The sequence below is a fragment of the Perna viridis genome, chromosome 8 (assembly GCF_037379345.1).
Source record: "Perna viridis isolate PV_CMFRI_1.1 ecotype Kerala chromosome 8, ASM3737934v1, whole genome shotgun sequence".
In the NCBI taxonomy this organism is placed as follows: Eukaryota; Metazoa; Mollusca; class Bivalvia; order Mytilida; family Mytilidae; genus Perna; species Perna viridis.
Window position 1 is genome coordinate 10,787,594 of NC_142452.1, and position 18,834 is coordinate 10,806,427.

Sequence of the window (18,834 nt, forward strand, 5' to 3'; positions counted from 1 at the left end):
CAAGCACAAAAGTATATTGTATATTTTACTGGCTATCACAAATAAACATATTGCATGATGTTATACTTCAGTATTTTCGATAGGAAACCAGTGTATTGATCATTTTAACTCCCATCCCAAAAAACAATTACAATCTTGGTTGCGCAATTCAGCTCTGGATTAAGACTACAACAGTTTAAATCAGTAAAATAAAACATTTTTCGACTGTTCATTAAAAAAACCAGTTGATTTATTATCTCTTTGTACAAACAACTACCTTTGTCATTGCTTCAGGAAGTTATACGTTTACTTTTCCCACATGACCATTAAAGAAATGCATAGTATAAAAAAAAAACTTCTTGTGGTAGTTCAGAATGTTAAGGATTAAGGACTATAATGACGATTGTGAACTATATCTATGTTATATCCTCAATTTGTTTAGTTGTGATATATGGCTTTTGTCGTTTCCTACTTTGTTAACTTAACTCTGTCTTTGAAACATTGTTTTCAATTTAGATAAAAGAATAATAGTCATCTGTTTAAATTTACATCATGTTTTTTTCGGTAATTTTATTACCCGTGTTTAAATTTGTTTTATTATCTAGGAAAAATTTATTAAAGCAATGGTTATGAACAATATAGGAATTGTTCTGGAGATCTGGAGGACTGATAATGTTATGTTATCAGTAGATCAGTGTACTAAGCTTCTTCGTATGGTTAGTGCTTATTCAGTATTTATAGGAAAAAAATCATTTGAACGAGCACCTGAAAATATTATTTAGTTAACAGTTAATGTTAAACACATCAGGTATGCACGAATTTGAAAGCCTTCAGAATTGATAATACTAATGGCAAATATAGTCCTGTCATTGTATGTCTTTCTTAAATAAAACAATTTTTAAACCAATTAACTATTCGTATCGCTTTCAGATACACATATTTATCTTAAGTTACCCTACCAATATCCAAAATTCGTACAGTTAACAGGAATCCTTGTAATTAAGCAAGAAAAACTATTGCATGTGAAGGTGGTAGAAGCATGAGTGCAGTATATGTATAAATAATTATGATACCCTGATGTTGTTGTTTTTATACCTAATAAGGTGAAACAATTAACACAAAAATAAAATACACAAATGTGTATTATGACTTTGTGTGTTTTTCTAATACAATTGACAATGATTATTTTTTGGTATACCACCCTGTAAGTAAAATGACAATATAAATGTCCAGTTAAAAAAATAGGAGCAAACTTCGATATAACTATTAAATTATTTAATATGAATGTGTTTTCTTACATGTCGGCAAATGATACAGTGACCAATAATATAAAGAGCCTATATGTTATTGCTTTAGTCATATTAACATACATTTTTTTCCTCAACAGCTAAAATCCGAGCATGATAAGCCAGAAAAAGAAAATAGTTATAACTTATTAAAAGTAGGTACATATTTAAGGTAATAAAACTACAGTTAATTATAAAGTGTTACGGATATTACCTTATTTCTGATTTTATCAAATATGTATTAAAGTATCATCCCTTTATAATATCACAAAGAAAAAAAACTTAATTTTTCATTAGTTTGTAAGAGTAAACACCACTGACGCCATATAACTAATTTATAAAAAACAAACCTTAAAGAATCGAAACCTCATATCTTAAAACGAAGTCTTTCTGTTTAACATATTTATTGATTTTTAAAAATGATTTTTTTTTCGAAATATGTTAACAACATATGAGTCTTTGGTAAAGTTGACTTCGATGCAATAGTAAGTACTTAGTATTTTTTGTTCTTCTAGTCAATATATCCTGCTGAATTAATTGAGTCACTGAAATCAGTTACTGTAATAACTGAATATCTCTTAAAAGGTAATTACGAACTTAAGAAGTAATAGACGATACATCGAATAAATGCCATGATCTGTGGTCACCCAACTTACCATCATATAAAAAGATTGATAAAAAATCATGTGCTCTTGTTATGTATTATGTCAAATAAAGTATTCTTAGAGATCGTTATATACACGCAACGTTTGATAATTTAAATACAAAATAGTAATAGTTTGAAATCATCAATCTCAGTTTCCGCTATATAGATGACGTATTATCTTTAAACAATCCTAATTTCGGGGATTTGATACATCGCAACTACCCAAAAGAACTTGAGATAAAGGATTCTATAGACACTGTGAAGTCAGCCTCATATCTTGACCTACACTTAGAAGTCGATGGTAAAGGAAAACTATTGACCAAACTTTACGACAAACGTGATGACTTTTCATTCAGAATTGTAAACTTTCCTGTCATCTCTGGCAACATCCCTTCGGCTCCTGTGTATGGAGTGTTCATATCACAACTCATACGTTATGCCAGAGCTTGCCGAAACTACGCAAAAATTTTTGTATCGCGCAAGAACTCTAACAAATAGGCTTCTGGAACAGGGTTATGTTGCTACAAGATTAAAGTCATCACTACAGAAGTTTTATGGTCGTCATCATGAACTCGTGGATCGTTATGATGTATCCATCAGCACCATGAAAACTGATTTATTCAACGGGTCATTGTTCACCTTTCCTCGTTTGTCTACCCCGGACTTGACTTTTTATGAGCAACTCGGCGGGTGTTTCTAGAAAAGCAGAGGACGCTTACCCTACCGGTGCACCTGGTCCATGCTCCCAGTTGTTAGTGGAGTCCGAGTTGCTCATTTACTTTGTATGTATGATTTTAGTTACTTTATGTTCTTTGTTGTGTATGTCTGTTTTCCATGTCTTTGTGCCTGGATTACATTCTTTTGATTACCGCTATAAAATTGGTTCCCTTGATTTCTCTTTGATTACTTGACCCATAAACTTTGCTAACTATATCAAGCACTTTTTTTCGGTATGCCATGAAGCATTTGAGAAGCGTTTAATTAAGAAATAATTAGATAGTATATAAAGGAATATTCTAGAAATTGATTACAGAACAAACACCTGTTAACAGATTTATTATGGTCTTTTCCATTTCAGACGGAAAAATGCCTTTTTATATTTTTATCTGATTATAGTTATTTTAGTATTTTTCCCGACCACTTTCTTTACAATTTTCCGCAACATATCTTTTCACTACTCGGTAGTCTGTAGTACTATTTGGCAAGTGTTCGAAAAGATTCAATGATTCCTTGTTAACGCAATTATGTAGTCTAATAAGTTGTTAAAAGTTATCAACTCTAAGTTGAAGGAACTGAGGACCTACACTAAAAATCTTGGAAGATAAATTTAATGTTTAAAAAGGCAGTTAAAGGTTACCGACGACCTTAAGGTTTAACTTAGTCTTTATGTGGAAATAACTCGACTGTGGTTACATATAAAAACAAAGTTAGACACTGAAATATACATCTTATATAATTTACATGTAGAGCTCAAAAGTTTTCGTGGACGGTGTTGGGGGTTACAAACCAAACCGTTATTTACCTTTTTTAACTAAAATCCATTGTATATAGATGTCTACTTTAAATGACAAACTTTTTTTGCAGTAACCAATACTATAAGAATGATTTAATTTTCCAATCAAAGTTTTCAGAATTGTAATAGGTTTTTCTCAAAAAAAAAAAAAAAATAAATGCTTTTAACATTGACAAGGCCATTTTTACTGATAGTGACGACACTTTTTTTCCTTAGCAACAAGATTAATTCTTACAGATATATTCAGTTGTCATATAAAGTTCAGCTCATTGGGTCAAATCTATTTTTATTGCTTCCTTGATACCTAATTAACATCTTGTTATAGACGACTTTTTCACTGTCACCACATTTTTTTGCGTTTTTTCCTAATCTAGGAGAATTTCTAACGAAATGCGGAAAAAGACTTTTTTGCTGCTGTCGACATCATGATTCATCGACAGAAAAAAAAGAAATTAAGATTGGGCCCAACGAAGCATTGCGGATTGGTGTATTATTAAACGACCATGCAAAATTTCAAATTTGGCAAGAGTGTGACTTCCCATTAAGTAAGTTCCTCTTCATGATCTAGGAAATGCAATCTAGAAGGTCTGAACATGTTTAATGATTAACAATTGCAACTGCTTAATAATTATCATTATAAAATTGGTATTAGCAATTTTTAGATTGTACAATTTTAGCATAATGTTCTCAGAAAGTACTTTGTCTTTCCTTTTTTAAAATTCTTTTTGTTTTATAAAAAGCGAATTGCTTAATTTGTGAGCTTGCTGATTCCTCTGGGATTTCTATTTCAGTGACAGCCCTCGTTGCCAGTGTCTACCTTTTCTCAATGGCGGAAAAAGCTAAGGAATGTTTTCAGGAAAGTTTGCAAAAAAGTCTGGAAAAGCATGCAACGTAAAAATTTCTTTATAGATTAGTAATTTATGTTTCCACTACAAAATTGACGAAAGTGAAAAAAAAGACACGTACTAAAAAATCTGTTAATCAACTTCTCATGCAACTATCATATTCTTCCAGAAATTGGAGTAGATAATCTCTAAGGATAAAATATAAAATGTCGGAAACATTCCCTCACAATATCACGAAATTATGCCAACAAACACAAAAACAAAACAAAACAAAAACAAAATAAACAAAAGATATTTTTTAGAGTCGAAGTAAATATGTACGATCCAATAAGCGCAGACAAAACATCATGATTTATCAAATTATTCTATAAACGATCCTTAATCGCCCTTCTTGTTGATTGTCAGTTGGTTAAAATATTTTGTTAATCATAACATTATAATTTAACTGATGAAATGGTGAACGATACATTGAAAAGAGTGAAATAGCGCAACATAAGCACCAGTAATGAAACACACCAAGATTTAGTGAATGTTCTAAACTTATATAACGCACGAACGAAATATTTCGACTTTCTCGGCACAAGTTATTACTGTTTTTGTTATTTTGTCAATTTTCGGTAGTTCAGTGATAATTCCACGCTAACTAACATTTAATGAGTAAAGACCATTAACAATAAAGATAACGAAACGATTATATATACATCGTGTTCTTTATGTTCGTTATGACAGATGCAACTTGGTTTGATAAATTTCAAGTCTAAGCTTTTTTGTAAACACTTTTGTACTCCGTTCATAAATAAACAATGTACAGATCAGTATACCACGTGACTAAAACTAAAACACTTTTTTATATTTCTCATTGCCTAGTGGCTTTAGGAATAGAGCAATTTTACTATTGGAAAAACTATATGACTTTGACAAAGGTATGGCAAAAGAAGCAATGGATTACGTTTGTGATATTTGGGACCTGAGCGAAAGTCCAATTCATTTTAGTCATCAATATAACATTGAAGAATTCATTTCTCATTCTCATGTTCAAAAAGAAGCAGACAAAAGAATGTATGCCTACAACATCGAAACTATCGTAAATGAACAAAATGTGCTTGAAAAAACAGGATATATCCAAAACAAAAGTACAGGAGATTTCAGAAGCCCTGACAAAAATACAGGAGATATCGGAAGCCAAGACCTAAATACAGCAGATGTGAAACACCAAGACAAAAGTAATGGAGATATCAGAAGCCAAGACAAAAATACAGCAGATGTCAAAAACCAAGACAAAAGTACAGGAGATATCAGAAGACCAGAAAAGAATGCTGGGTCAACACTTGCGTTTAGTACCCACAGCTTCATAAATCTGATTAATGTAAGAAATATGTTGATGTAGACTTTTGTATATTTCAACACCGTTGTATACTTTTTTTTAAGGAAAACATTATGCATTCAGTTACAATATTTTTTTATATTTTGAATATTTAAATACCGTCATTATTGGAAATATAGTGACATATATGTATATGTATATATTCATTCGATAAAGAGATTGGTATTCAATTCAGAATTATTCCAAAGTTAAATAAATAAAATGTTCAAAGATTTGTATTACCATACAGTGAAAGAGTAATCAAGGGAACCAAGGTGCTAGCAGAAATCAAAAGGAAGAAATCCTGGGACAAAGACCAAACATGGAAAATATACATACACAACAAAGAACATTAAGTAACTAAAATACTGTATACAAAGTAACAAATACGCAACTCGGCCTCCACTAACAACTGGCAGCATTGGCAAGGTACACCGGTAGGGCAAGCGTCCTTGCTTTTCAAGGAAAACATGCCGAGTTGCACATAAAAAAGCCCGAGGTAGACGAAAGAGGAAAGGAAAACTATGACAATACTATGAATAGCTGTATCACCAAAGAGTAAACTTATTTCATTCCAGTTTTTTTTTACTTTGATTTATATCTCATCAATTTTAGCTTCACTGGAAGGAGAAAACAATGAAAAAATTTATTTCTGCACCGATTGTTCGATTCAGCATTCATGTGGTAAGACATTTTTTATTTGTTGCCTCATGATACCCACAAATAAAAAAAAATCTGCTCTTCGTTGTTCACAAAGAGTAATCAATGGAACCAAGGTTATAGCAGTAATCAAATGAATGTAATCCAGGGACAAAGACCAGACATGGAAAACAGACATACACAACAAAGAACTTAAAGTAACTAAAATCATACATACAAAGTAACAAAAGTAAATGAGCAACTCGGACTCCACTAAAACTGGGAGCATGGACCAGGTGCACCGGTAGGGTAAGCGTTCTCTGCTTTTCTAGAAACACCCGCCGAGTTGCTCATAAAAAGTCAAGTCCGGGGTAGAAAAACGAGGAAAGGCAAACCATTAACCGTTGAATAAATCAGTTTTCATGGTGCTGATGGATACATCATAACGATCCACGAGTTCATGATTACATTTGGATAAACAGAAAACACAAGAACAAAACGTCTAGATATGATAAAAGCCGAATGAATAATGTGAATTCTTGTTAAATTAATCAAACAGAATAGACTTAATGAATTTTTTTCGCAAATTAACTTTGTAAAGACATTGTTCCAATATCTATAAAAATTCACGTTTCCGTTTTCTAGATTGGGTATGTAGATTGTCATTTTTTACTATTTTTACGTATTTGCGAAGTACTTGGATTTTGATGCCTCGGAATTGTACATTTCTGTCGATACATATCAAATTGAATTACATGTACACAATTTTTTAGTGTTACTCGTGTAACGCCGAATTATACGAACTAACATGCATGACTTTATTCTACAGGTGTGTTTCTTGGTAGCAATGTTCATATTTAGTGTTTTTTTGACTACACAATTAACGGCGACTTCTGTTTCCCTATTAGAAGTTATAGTGTTAGTATTCATGTGTGGGGAACTTTTTGAGGAGATCCTAAGTATGGTAAGATTTGATATTGTAAGCGATATATAAAGGAAGTGATTTATTTGCATAACGGAATCTATTTTGTTAACTATATTAGTAAAAAAAAGTCATGTGTCTTTAGAATTCTGTGTTGCTGAAATTTAATAAAATAAGATCATGTTTTGCGAAATGCAACTTCAATGTCATTTTGAAACCTATTAAAAATTCTCCGTGCCGACTATTTTTTGAATGGCATTGCGTTGTGTGATACAATGTACCATTCATATCATTTCAGATTCGTCCAAATGAAAAGTTTTCTGGTCGAAGAATAGTTTTTCACTTCTATGACATTTGGAATAGCCTTGATGCTCTATGTATTATTCTATACATCACGGCCTTCTTACTCCATAGTTCCCCCATTTCCGACAATCTGGTCCACATCAGGAGATTATACAGTCTGTCACTATTCTTCATGTATCTGAGAGTGTTCAACTTTCTTCTATTATTGAGGAAATTAGGGATAATTATAATTATGGTGAAGGAAATGGTATGTATCAGTTATTCATTTCTTCAATTAGTACAATAAGGAGATAACTGTATTGTATTGGCAGATTAAGAGAGTTATAATTGATGACATCAATCTTCAAATAAATACGGTTATATTCATGCTACTAAAACTGTCAAACATATCTGTGAAAATAGAAAGTAAATTTTGAGAAAAAATAATCAGCGTATATTTTACAATTTTGGACATTCAACCGCGGGGTTGACGTCCTGACATTTTTGTTTTACAAGGGATGCTGCATTAATACCTAGTAAATATAAGGTTCAATTCAACGTAGTAAAGTACTTTGTGGAGACAAACATTTTAAATCATTATTGTAATGTTTTTGTAATTGTTATTTTGGAGAATGGCTTCCGTTTATTCAACCTCTAGAGTAGAAATTTAAAATACTGACACAGATTCCTCCACGTCGTATTTAGGCATTCACTTTGAATTCGACAACGATAGTCTTATTTCTACAACAATATATGACAAATGAGACTATTTTGATTATAAAATTATAAAACTTCCTATTTTATTCACTTCTATACCAGCTTCACCTGCATATGGTGTTTATATTTCTAAATTATTAAGGTATGTAAGACAAAGTAGCGACTATTATGACTTCTTACGACACCACCATTGCCTTAAAGACAGGCTTTTGTACTAAGGTTATAGGAAAATATATTTCATACGCTGCTTAAAAAGGTTTCTTTTCCGATACAAATGTATCCGTATCTTGTTGAATAAAAAATTTATGTTTCTGAAACACACACACACACACCAGATAATGGATATAATTGATGAACTTTCATAATGTTTATGGATTATTTTCTGTAGTTTTTACTAGTACATCATATTGTTTACCTTGAATTGACGCACCTTCCACACAAAGTCCAAGCCTTTTTGATCTTATGTCTTGGAATTGTATTTAGTGCATTTTATTTTCACTTATTTATTGTTTATCTCTTTTGTACTCTAAGTTCCTGATTTTTTTTACCAATATTGGGTAGTGATATTTTTATGCTGCCTATTTGTGTAAAAAGTTATCGGGAATAATGAACCATAATAGAAGCGGAAGGTTTAGTGCGCTATAAAATCTGGTTGAACCCACCTTCCATTTTTGGAATGCCTGCATCAAATCAGGTCCAATGCAGTTATTTTCAACACTCTATTTTATTCTGATGCCATTTGTTATAAGGATTTTACTTTTGACTATACCCTTAAACTATTACCTAGATTTTATCAGTCCGGTACATTTGTCATTACCCTTTATTTATCAAGATTTAGCATTGATTACCTATTCCAATTCTGACGTGTTTGTTTTCTGATTTTTAGCTGACAGATCTTCTTTATTACCTCGTTATACTATTTTTTTTACTCTGGGGAGGTGGCGTTGTATACCACGCAAATCTCTATCCAAATCACAGCGTATCAGCATTTCCAAGTGGCATTCACTACTGGAGAATTTGGACAGTTCTGAAAATTCCTTTCTGGCAGGTGTTTGGTGATCCGATGTTAGATACTTTAGAAGGTTAAGTACATTATCATTGGCAACATATAACATATAGCAATGTTCCAAGAAAATGTTTTACTCAAATGTGACTTCAATTTATTCATGGATTAAATTGGTTAATACGAAAGAGTAATCAATGGAACCAAGACTCTAACGGAGATAATGAAGGTTAACTTAAACTACTGAAACGTTCATATCTGTTACAATTACTGGTGTTTATTTAACAATTATATGATATAATTTTTAAGTCTGTTTTATAATTGTTCTTTTGTTGTTTGTGTTTGTTTGTTTGTATTGTAATTTGATTTGTATAAATTTTTCGATTAGTTGGATTACTTTGGACAGCATTTGTTATTGTGCATAAACAAATTTTTGTAACGTGACGCCATTTACATCTATTCCTCAAATGACTTAAGTTTAAAACAAAAATCTTTCATTAAGAAGCGAATCTTAATTTGAAATACATAAGGTTAGTTGCAAAATTGCAAAAATATGCTTGAAAAAAACAAAAAAAAAACAAAAAAAAAAAAAAACGCTTCACGAAACGTAAATTGGCCAAAATAGGTTGTTAACCGAAATATAACTCTATCCTAACGGCAACAAAAACAATAGACACTTTCATTTTCAGGTGTGTTTTTTTAGTTTTAACCAAACGCATAATTGTATTTTTATAACAGCATCAGATTTAAGCGACTGTACAAATAATGAAACAATATGGCGAAACAACCCTGATGTTGAGAGGTGCCCGTCATACGAATGGATAACACCAGTCATAGCTGCCTTGTACATGATGTTGACAAACTGGTTATTACTTAATATAGTAATAGCTATGTTCAGGTATGCACAACTGGACCGGAAATAATTGTAATACAATAGGCATAATTACTGCACTAGACAATTACTATATATTAAAGGGAACCAAGGTTATAGCGGTAATCAAAAGAATGTAATCCAGGGACAAAGACCAGATATGGAAAACAGACATACACAACAAAGAACACAAAGTAACCAAAATCATACATACAAACTAACAAAATTAAATGAGCAACTCGGACTCCACTAACAACTGGGAGCATGGACCAGGTGCACCGGTAGGGTAAGCGTCCTCTGCTTTTCTAGAAACACCCGCCGAGTTGCTCATAAAAAGTCAAGTCCGGGGTAGACAAACGAGGAAAGGTGAACAATGACCCGTTGAATAAATCAGTTTTCATGGTGCTGATGGATACATCATAACGATCCACGAGTTCATGATGACGACCATAAAACTTCTGTAGTGATGACTTCGATCTTGTAGCAACATAACCCTGTTCCAGAAGCTTATTTGTTAGAGTTCTAGCGCGATACAAAAAATTTTACGTAGTTTCGGCAACCTCTGGCACAACGTATGAGTTGTGATATGAACACTCCATACGCAGGAGCCGAAGGGATGTTGCCAGAGATGAAAGGAAAGTTTACAATTCTGAATGAAAAGTCATCACGTTTGTCGAAAAGTGTGGTCAATAGTTTTCCTTTACCATCGACTTTTAAGTGTAGGTCAAGATATGAGGCTGACTTCACAGTGTCTGTAGTATCCTTTATCTCAAGTTCTTTTGGGTGGATGCAATGTATCAAATTCCCGAAATTAGGATTGTTTAAAGATAATACGTCATCTATATAGCGGAAACTGAGATTGAAGGATCTAGCCAAACGATATTCTTTCTTTCTGATCAAATCAGCTATAAAGTCAGCCTCATAAGAGTGAAGAAATAGGTCAGCAAGTAAAGGAGCACAATTTGTTAAAAAAACGAAGGTAAAATCAATTAATCATAACTAACAAAGACGAAACGTGATTCGCAAAAAAGAGAAGGGTTAATCATAAATAACGCAGGACATTTAGTGGATAACGTGATTGTGGTTTTTCTTCTTCATAGACCGAAAACATATAATAGCCATTCCTTAAATGATCGCGTAGAATAAATATTTTATTGTGATGTTAAACACAATATATTTATCCGAAACGATAGTGTATGTACCGTTAAAGTGATAAATAAATAAACTTCTAAACATTTTACGGCATGATAATATTTTACGATTCACAAAATTTCGAACTGCTTATCTATTACCATTAAGTCAGGTGTGAATACAAGGACTTGATTAGCTGTGTGTGGTGTAATCTTTTGAAATTCTGAATGATAACAAAAAGGAACATACTTTGTAGCAATAATGTATTATAATGGCAAATACACAGGTAGATTGATCTAATGTTATCATCATCGCTCACTATATATCTCGCGCACAAGGTTTTGAAGTATTCAGAAATATCATTTTCGGTTTGTCCGTCCGTTATATATGTTGGTTCTTGTGGAAAATGTATAGGACATTGATGCTTCATATATCATATATAGAGAAAGGAAGGTAACCATTGTATGATGTCAGTAAAGAGATCGAACGTACGAGTATTAAATGTGCATATAGTGTAAACAGTACTATTCCTGACGTTTCACTCTACACTATGGGGGTCAAATGCCCAATACTCATTGTAGAGCTAATGGGCATAGAACCTAGATATATGTATTGTAAGAGTAATCAAGGCAACCAAGGTTATAGGAGTAATCAAAAGAATGTAATCCTGGGACAAAGACCAGACATGGAAAACAGACACACAACAAAAAGTAACTAAAATCATACAAACAAAGTAACAAAAGCAAATGAGCAACTCGGACTTCACTAAAACCTGGGAGCATGGACTAGGTGCAACGATAGTGTAAGCGTCCTCTGCTTTTCTAGAAACAGCCACCGAGTTGCTTATAAAAAGTTCAAGTCCGTTGAAGATAAAAGAGGAAAGGAAAACTATTACACGTTGAACAAATCAGTTTTTCATGGCGCTGGTGGATACATTGTAACGATACACGAGTTCATTACGACGAGCATAAACTTCTGTAGTGATGATTTTAATCTTGTCGCAAACATAATCCAGGTCCAGAAGCCTATGTGTTAGTGGGATACAAAAAGTCTGTGTAGTGTCGGCAAGCTCTGGCATTACGTATGAGTTGTGATATGAACATTCCACACACAGGCGCTGATGTAAAAAATGCTTTTTTTTTTGTTTTTTTTATACAAGTATCAAAATATATCTGATTTTGTGCATAAGGAAGGATCATTTTCCTTACCAGGAGAGTATATGAATGGATTTCACGTGTGGGTACTTTTGTTCAATGTCAGTTGTAAAAGAAAAGGAAAACTGTGGTTTTCAATACCTTTAATAGAAATCGGTTTTGCAAAAAAAGTATCTTCTCGTTTAAACCAATGCACAAATGTAAACAGTTACACGATTTTACAGCTCTCGTTTCGGTTCTATCGAAGCTATGGCCACCCAGAAATGGAGGTATCATCGACATTCCGTAGTAATCGATTATGAACAGAAGTATCCATCACCTTTCAACATTCCAATTCGTGTGTATTACTGTTTGGTGAATTGTACCTTTGATTCAAATAGAACAAGGTGTCGATGTTGTTGTAAAGATGATACAACGCCAAAAGGTAATTTAAAGAGTATTTTTATACACCCCACCCACACTGGAAAATTGGGGTATATAGTGATTTTGATGTCCGTCCGAAACACTAATTTCTATTACAGATTTCTAGGCTTCTACTAGATGGTATGATTAAATATTTGTTATATGGCTTACGTATGTCTGACTTTTAACGTGTCTTTTCCAGTTATCTAGGTCATATATACATATACAGTTCTAAAATCGTTGGGGATTTTTCAGACCTTCTATACGTTTATATATCTTCCCTGTATCAATTTGATCAATATCTTAAAAGCTCATCTTTATCAACACACACAAATATATATATATATATATATATATATATATATATATACAAACGTCTCAGAATGTGACGACTCATTTCGCTACACTGCTTCATCGGATCAAATTGATTCAGGAAAGATATATAAACGTATAGAAAGGTCTGAAAAATTCCCAAAGATGTTAGAACTTTCAAATTTGCGAAGCAAATTTTTGGTCGTTCCCTTCGCAGGACTCGAACTCGTACCGCTGTAACATCAATGGCAACACCGCCTGCACTAAGTCCAGCGACCTCGACCAGCTAGGCTATATCAAAATATAGCTTTCGCTGGCCGGGTCATTCCTCTTCGTAGGATTAATCTAGGGCTGTAACTTAGTACACGATGTATGGTAGTACGGGACAGTTCATTTTAGATGTTATTATATAGGATAGAGGATCAAATTAATGATGCATGTCACAACAAATCAATATTATACAAACGTCTCAGAATGTGACGACTCTATTCGCTACACTGCTCCATCGGATCAAATTGATACAGGAAAGATATATGCCGGTCGAGTGGTCTAGGGCGCTGGACTTAGTGCAGGCGGTGTTGCCATAGATGTCACAGCGGTACGAGTTCGAGTCCTACGGAGGAAATGACTAAAAATTTGCTTCGCAAATTTGACAGTTCTAACATCGTTGGGAATTTTTCAAACCTTTCTATACGTTTATATATCTTTCCTGTATCAATTTGAACCGATGGAGCAGTGTAGCGAATATAGTCGTCACATATGTCAAAGCGACAATGGCCCAACTAGGTTAAAATAGGATAGCAGAATTTCATTGACGCATTTGATACCAAACATCTGTTTTCATCTGTTCTTTACCCAGCTTTTAAATAAGATTTCTGTGTTTGTGGTTATTTTTGGAAAGCGGGGGTATATATTAATAGAGCATTGTGCATAGTTTTTTAGTTTGTGAATAGATAATTTAGAACAAGAATTCATGTATATCCTGATATGCACAAAATATATTTTATTTTATTTAAATTACTGAATTATTGTAAACCAATGTATTTTTCCTATTTTTTTTCGACTATTTGCATTTTAATACATATTGCTGATTTAAAAGATTTTGTTAACGTTTCCGTTTTGAATACTTATTTCAAGATGTTTCATCTTAAGATTTAATACATGAATATTTGCAGATAAACCCAAAAAGATGCTTGAAAAGCAGAAAGAATTTGCAAAACAAATTTTAGAAGAGGAAAAAACACAGGAAAATTAAAATATCATTTCGATTTGAACTGAGAACCGGGTGTAAATCTACTACCATTATCCAAAGGCATCCCAACTTATCACCATTATTAGTAGTGTTTCGTTTTTACGCAGCAAGAAATTTAAATGTGTCGACTCAAAGGAGATGCACTAAATATTATTATCATCATCATTATAACGTGTGTCGTTTTCATTCATTTTGCTCTTCTGTGCATAAGTTGTTAGTTTGTAAACTTTCAATAACCTTTGTTTAATCCTATAACAGACTATGATATTTATTTCATGTGTTAAATAATGTAGAATATTTTTATAGTGATTTTAGATGAGTTTGCATTATACATGTTATATGCTTTGTGTTGCTATTCTTTCCTTCTTCTACTTTGTATGGATCTGTAATTTTTTGTAGTAAATAAAGATTGAATTATCAGCGCATAAAACTAGCAAAATCCACCATTTTCTAAACAATGTCAGAGATTTATACAGCGATCATAAGGTTTATATTGTAAATATTTATAAACAAAAATCTTTATTTTGTTGAGGTAAGTCTCTAAGGGAAGCAACAATGTTTAGTGAATATAATATCAAATTTTGCTGTTTATTCAAGTTTCTCATAGCCTTTATATAACATATCACTAAGTATCACCTATGTTCTTCCATCTCACATGTAATGGGTATTGTTTTTCAAGTTACCTACTTCGAACAAGCTTTTGTGTATTCAAACACATTTATGGAGCAACTTACCTTTCTAATGAACCAATGAATAGTACACAATGCCTATATTGCGTTTATTATGCAGATTTTGTGTCAATCATATTGTCAAGCAAATTTGCTTATATTGTCCCGAAGAAGACAAAATATTAAAAAAGGGGAATTTAAGAAATAAAACAGATTCTCAAGCATTTTAGAACGAAATTGTATATTTCTGTTTAAGATGTCACAGTTTCGACAACATTTGATTTTATTTGCTATCGTTGTTCTTGATACATATAAGGATAAGGTTTGAACAAAAGTAACAAATAGGGCCAAATGCATTAAAATTATAGCTTTTCATCAATGTTTGAGGTTCTCGAAGAAAATGTATTGGTATAGTTACACAAGAAATGCTTTGTTTCCTTAGTGGATTTAATATCTGAGAAATTGATGGGCTATTTTTACATTTTTGATTTATTCGGGGATGAAAACTGTTAGACACTGCACATGTGTTTAGGTTTATAGTGAAATATAATAAGTACTTGTTGATGTCGCATTTGCATTCTTGAATATAAATAAACTGTTATTGAGGAACTGGTGAAATTGCGAGTTGTTTAACAAAGGAAAAATAAAAATCTCGAATCAAACAGAAATGATGATGTGTACGATCGTGTGGCCAATAATATTACTATGTGCTAATGTAAAGCATACACAGCTAACAATTAGGAATGGTTCTGACACATAATATATTTCAATTAGTCAATATGCGAATTTATGTGTGAAGATTTACGAGAACGGCATCAAGTTTTTAGAGACGGATCTAGATCTTCTTACATTCTAGCAGAGTCAGCACTTCTGACAGTTCTAGCGGTAGTCTCGTAGATCCTGCTCTATGGACAGTTCTCGTAGAGCCGGATCTTCTGACAGTTCTAACGGTAGTCTCGTAGATCCTGCTCTTTGGGCAGTTCTCGTAGAGCCGGGTCTTCTGACAGTTCTAGCAGAGCGAGTACTGCGATAATAGAATTAGAGCCGACAGTGGTTCTGCTATAATTGTCAAAATAGTGGAATCTAGAACTGTTTTATGACAATATCAGAACTGTTCCAGAGCCAACACTTCTGATATTTTGACTGAGGGGTCGGAACTGATTTCATCTGAAGGCGTTTCGCTGGTAACAACGATAACTGAAGTTCCTTTGATCATTACGATCGTCACATACGTTAGGCCACTTGTAAATAAGTCACCCTGCTAACAGAGAACGAGAAATATCGACTGGTACTAGTCGTGAACCAGTCAGTGAACTGGTAACAGATAAAAACTTACTAGAGAATCAACTGATTTGACGGAACTCGCCGTAAACAAACGAAACTCAACAAAGCTCACCCTTGTAGAACCGAATTAAACAGACCATACCCCTGGACAGTTCCTGACTCTAAATCTTTCTATTCTGTGTGACGTAATTTAGAACAGGAAGTCTTCGATTAATAAATGAAATGTGTGACTTTTGTAAATTAGCTAACCCGATTAGGAAACAAAATTTGATTTCAAAATTTACATTCAATTTCCAATTATATATTGAGAGCGCGTGATCTTCATCCCACAATCACTCGATCGTTGTTCTTGTTCCAATTTTCGTCGATCACGGTCCAGTCACTCATCGTTCAAATATTATCATTGTTTACGTGTATAATGTTATTTACATTCTGTCATACAACTATGAAATTAATTAAATCAAATAATTTAATAATAATATTAAAGGTCTATGTTTCTGTTCTAAGTGTAAAAGTCGTAACATATAACTTTCAGATGTTTGGTAATTCTCACGAAGTTTAAGATTTACTTTTTGAATGAAAGCTACTTTTGATAACATAAGGGTCACAAATCATTCTAAAAAAATGTTAAAATTGACAATTTTGCATTAAGTTGGTGACTGTGACCTAAATATTTCGGTCAAAATTCTTCAAAATGCCACTTTTTGCAACGAATATGAGTGATAACACTTGCAATTTCCATACATAGTCTAATATGCACAAAAATGTAGAGACTGAAAATGTTAGTTTCAAATTAGTGACTGTGACACCATTACTACAGTAAAAATTCTGCAAAATGTATGAGTGTAGGCAGTTTTATTATTCATGAGGGTCTAAAACTATTGACTAAAATGCTTATATGCAACCATCATATGGGTGACTGTGAGTCATATATTTCTGTCAAAATTCTACAAAAATGTCATATTCCAGCATATGTGCGAGTGCCCACACTTCTTATTTCTATGAGGGTCTAAAATTAATGATTAAATGCTAAATGTTTCAATATAACTATCATATAGTGGTTCTGACACATTAGTTTGAGTCAAAATTCTTTAAAAATGTCATATTCTTGCAAATTGTATGAGTGCGAGCACTTTTAATTTCCATCAGGGTCTATAAATAATGACTAAAATACTAAATTTATCAATATAATTATTAATTGGGTGGCTGTGACACATTTGTTTGAGACAAAATTCTTTTGCAAAGTGTATGAGTGCGAGCACTTTTGATTTCCATGAGAGCCGAAAATTATTGACTTTTTTTGTGTAATATAACTACCATGTGCGTGATTGTGACAAATATATTTCGGTCAAAATTCTTCATAATGTCCTATTCTTTCAAATTGTATGAATGTGAACACTTTAAAGTTCCATAAAGGTCGAACATTTCTGTATAAACTGTTTAAAAATGTCAATACTTATAGGAAATCTGTATCATACCGGTGTCTAGATCTGCAAGTCAAAATTCTATGAAGTCGGGGGGGGGGGTAGCAAGAACGACAGGCAATAATTTTTGTTGGTACTGCATGCCATACATAAAAGTCGGGTAAAAATTGAAAGTAAAAAATCAAGTTTAAACATAGCTAGGTTTCCTTCCCGTCGTACAAATCTGGATTCGGGTGCTACGCCTTTTTTGTAACCACGGACATGTACTGTATGGAATTCAGATAGAGAAGTATTCTCGAGCTAATGACTGTCAGAATCTGTCAGGAACTTTTCTAATCCACGTATCTGTTCTACCTACAACAGTTCCTAACAGGATAGTGTCAGGACCCATGACAAATTATGACAGAGCTTGTCATAACAGACCCTGACAAGGTGACAAGGTGTGTCGCGGGTCAGAACAGCTTATGACAGTTTAGAACTGTTGCATGACAGCGAATCCTGACAGGATCGAAGAGAGATAAGAAGTGATCGCAACTGGAAGTGTGAAATCATCCAAAAGACAAACTTTGTCATCCCGGAATAAAATATTCAGGTAGCAGAACGCCTTTAGGACAAGCGAATCAAATAAACGTAGATGGACAAACCGTGATAATTCTGCCGTGGTGAACCTGAAACAGGGGAGATCTTAATCAATTTTTCTGAAGTCAGTCAGGATACCGGTGTCTTGTGTGGGAACTATCTCCATCAGTTAACCATTTAAGTTTTATTTTTCTCTGAACGAACAAAGTTTACAAGAAAGTATATATGACCCTAATATACGACCACTAACACACAGAATGTTGTACTTTACTCAATGCAGATTTAAGCATGCATGTTTGGGATACGGTGGACAGCACATGGTCTACTTTTGCCAACGTTACTAAAAACTTATACTCATGTAGAACATATTTACTTGGTAATTCAACCATTAATATTGACAATTAAAAATAGTGTATAATCGATTATCTGCATGATTCCAGAAGCCGTGATATTATTTTCTGGTTTTAAAACAGGTTTCTCCTTGCATAGGTTTTGTCCTCGTGCCCCAAGAGAAGTAAGAAAATCGAATAGGAAAATGCTAAAATTATTTTCGAAAAGGTAA

The 18,834-nt window shown here is 33.0% G+C and overlaps 1 protein-coding gene across 4 annotated transcripts in view; it reads left to right on the top strand.

Moving 5' to 3' along the window:
- The window catches only part of LOC148609299 (uncharacterized), a 38,104-nt gene extending 22,510 nt beyond the window's left edge, over window positions 1-15,594 (top strand). For all 4 annotated transcript variants that reach the window (XM_088596041.1, XM_088596040.1, XM_088596043.1 and 1 more), the window contains exons 15-27: window positions 585-695; window positions 1,367-1,420; window positions 1,781-1,850; window positions 3,799-3,969; window positions 4,216-4,315; window positions 5,137-5,635; window positions 6,248-6,316; window positions 7,101-7,235; window positions 7,492-7,743; window positions 9,079-9,274; window positions 9,934-10,093; window positions 12,576-12,775; window positions 14,241-15,594. In XM_088596041.1, the coding sequence (XP_088452167.1) occupies window positions 585-695; window positions 1,367-1,420; window positions 1,781-1,850; window positions 3,799-3,969; window positions 4,216-4,315; window positions 5,137-5,635; window positions 6,248-6,316; window positions 7,101-7,235; window positions 7,492-7,743; window positions 9,079-9,274; window positions 9,934-10,093; window positions 12,576-12,775; window positions 14,241-14,320 (2,097 nt within the window). In that variant the 3' untranslated portion in view covers window positions 14,321-15,594. The remainder of the gene's footprint in view (window positions 1-584; window positions 696-1,366; window positions 1,421-1,780; window positions 1,851-3,798; window positions 3,970-4,215; window positions 4,316-5,136; window positions 5,636-6,247; window positions 6,317-7,100; window positions 7,236-7,491; window positions 7,744-9,078; window positions 9,275-9,933; window positions 10,094-12,575; window positions 12,776-14,240) is intronic.
- Window positions 15,595-18,834: the final 3,240 nt, after the last annotated feature.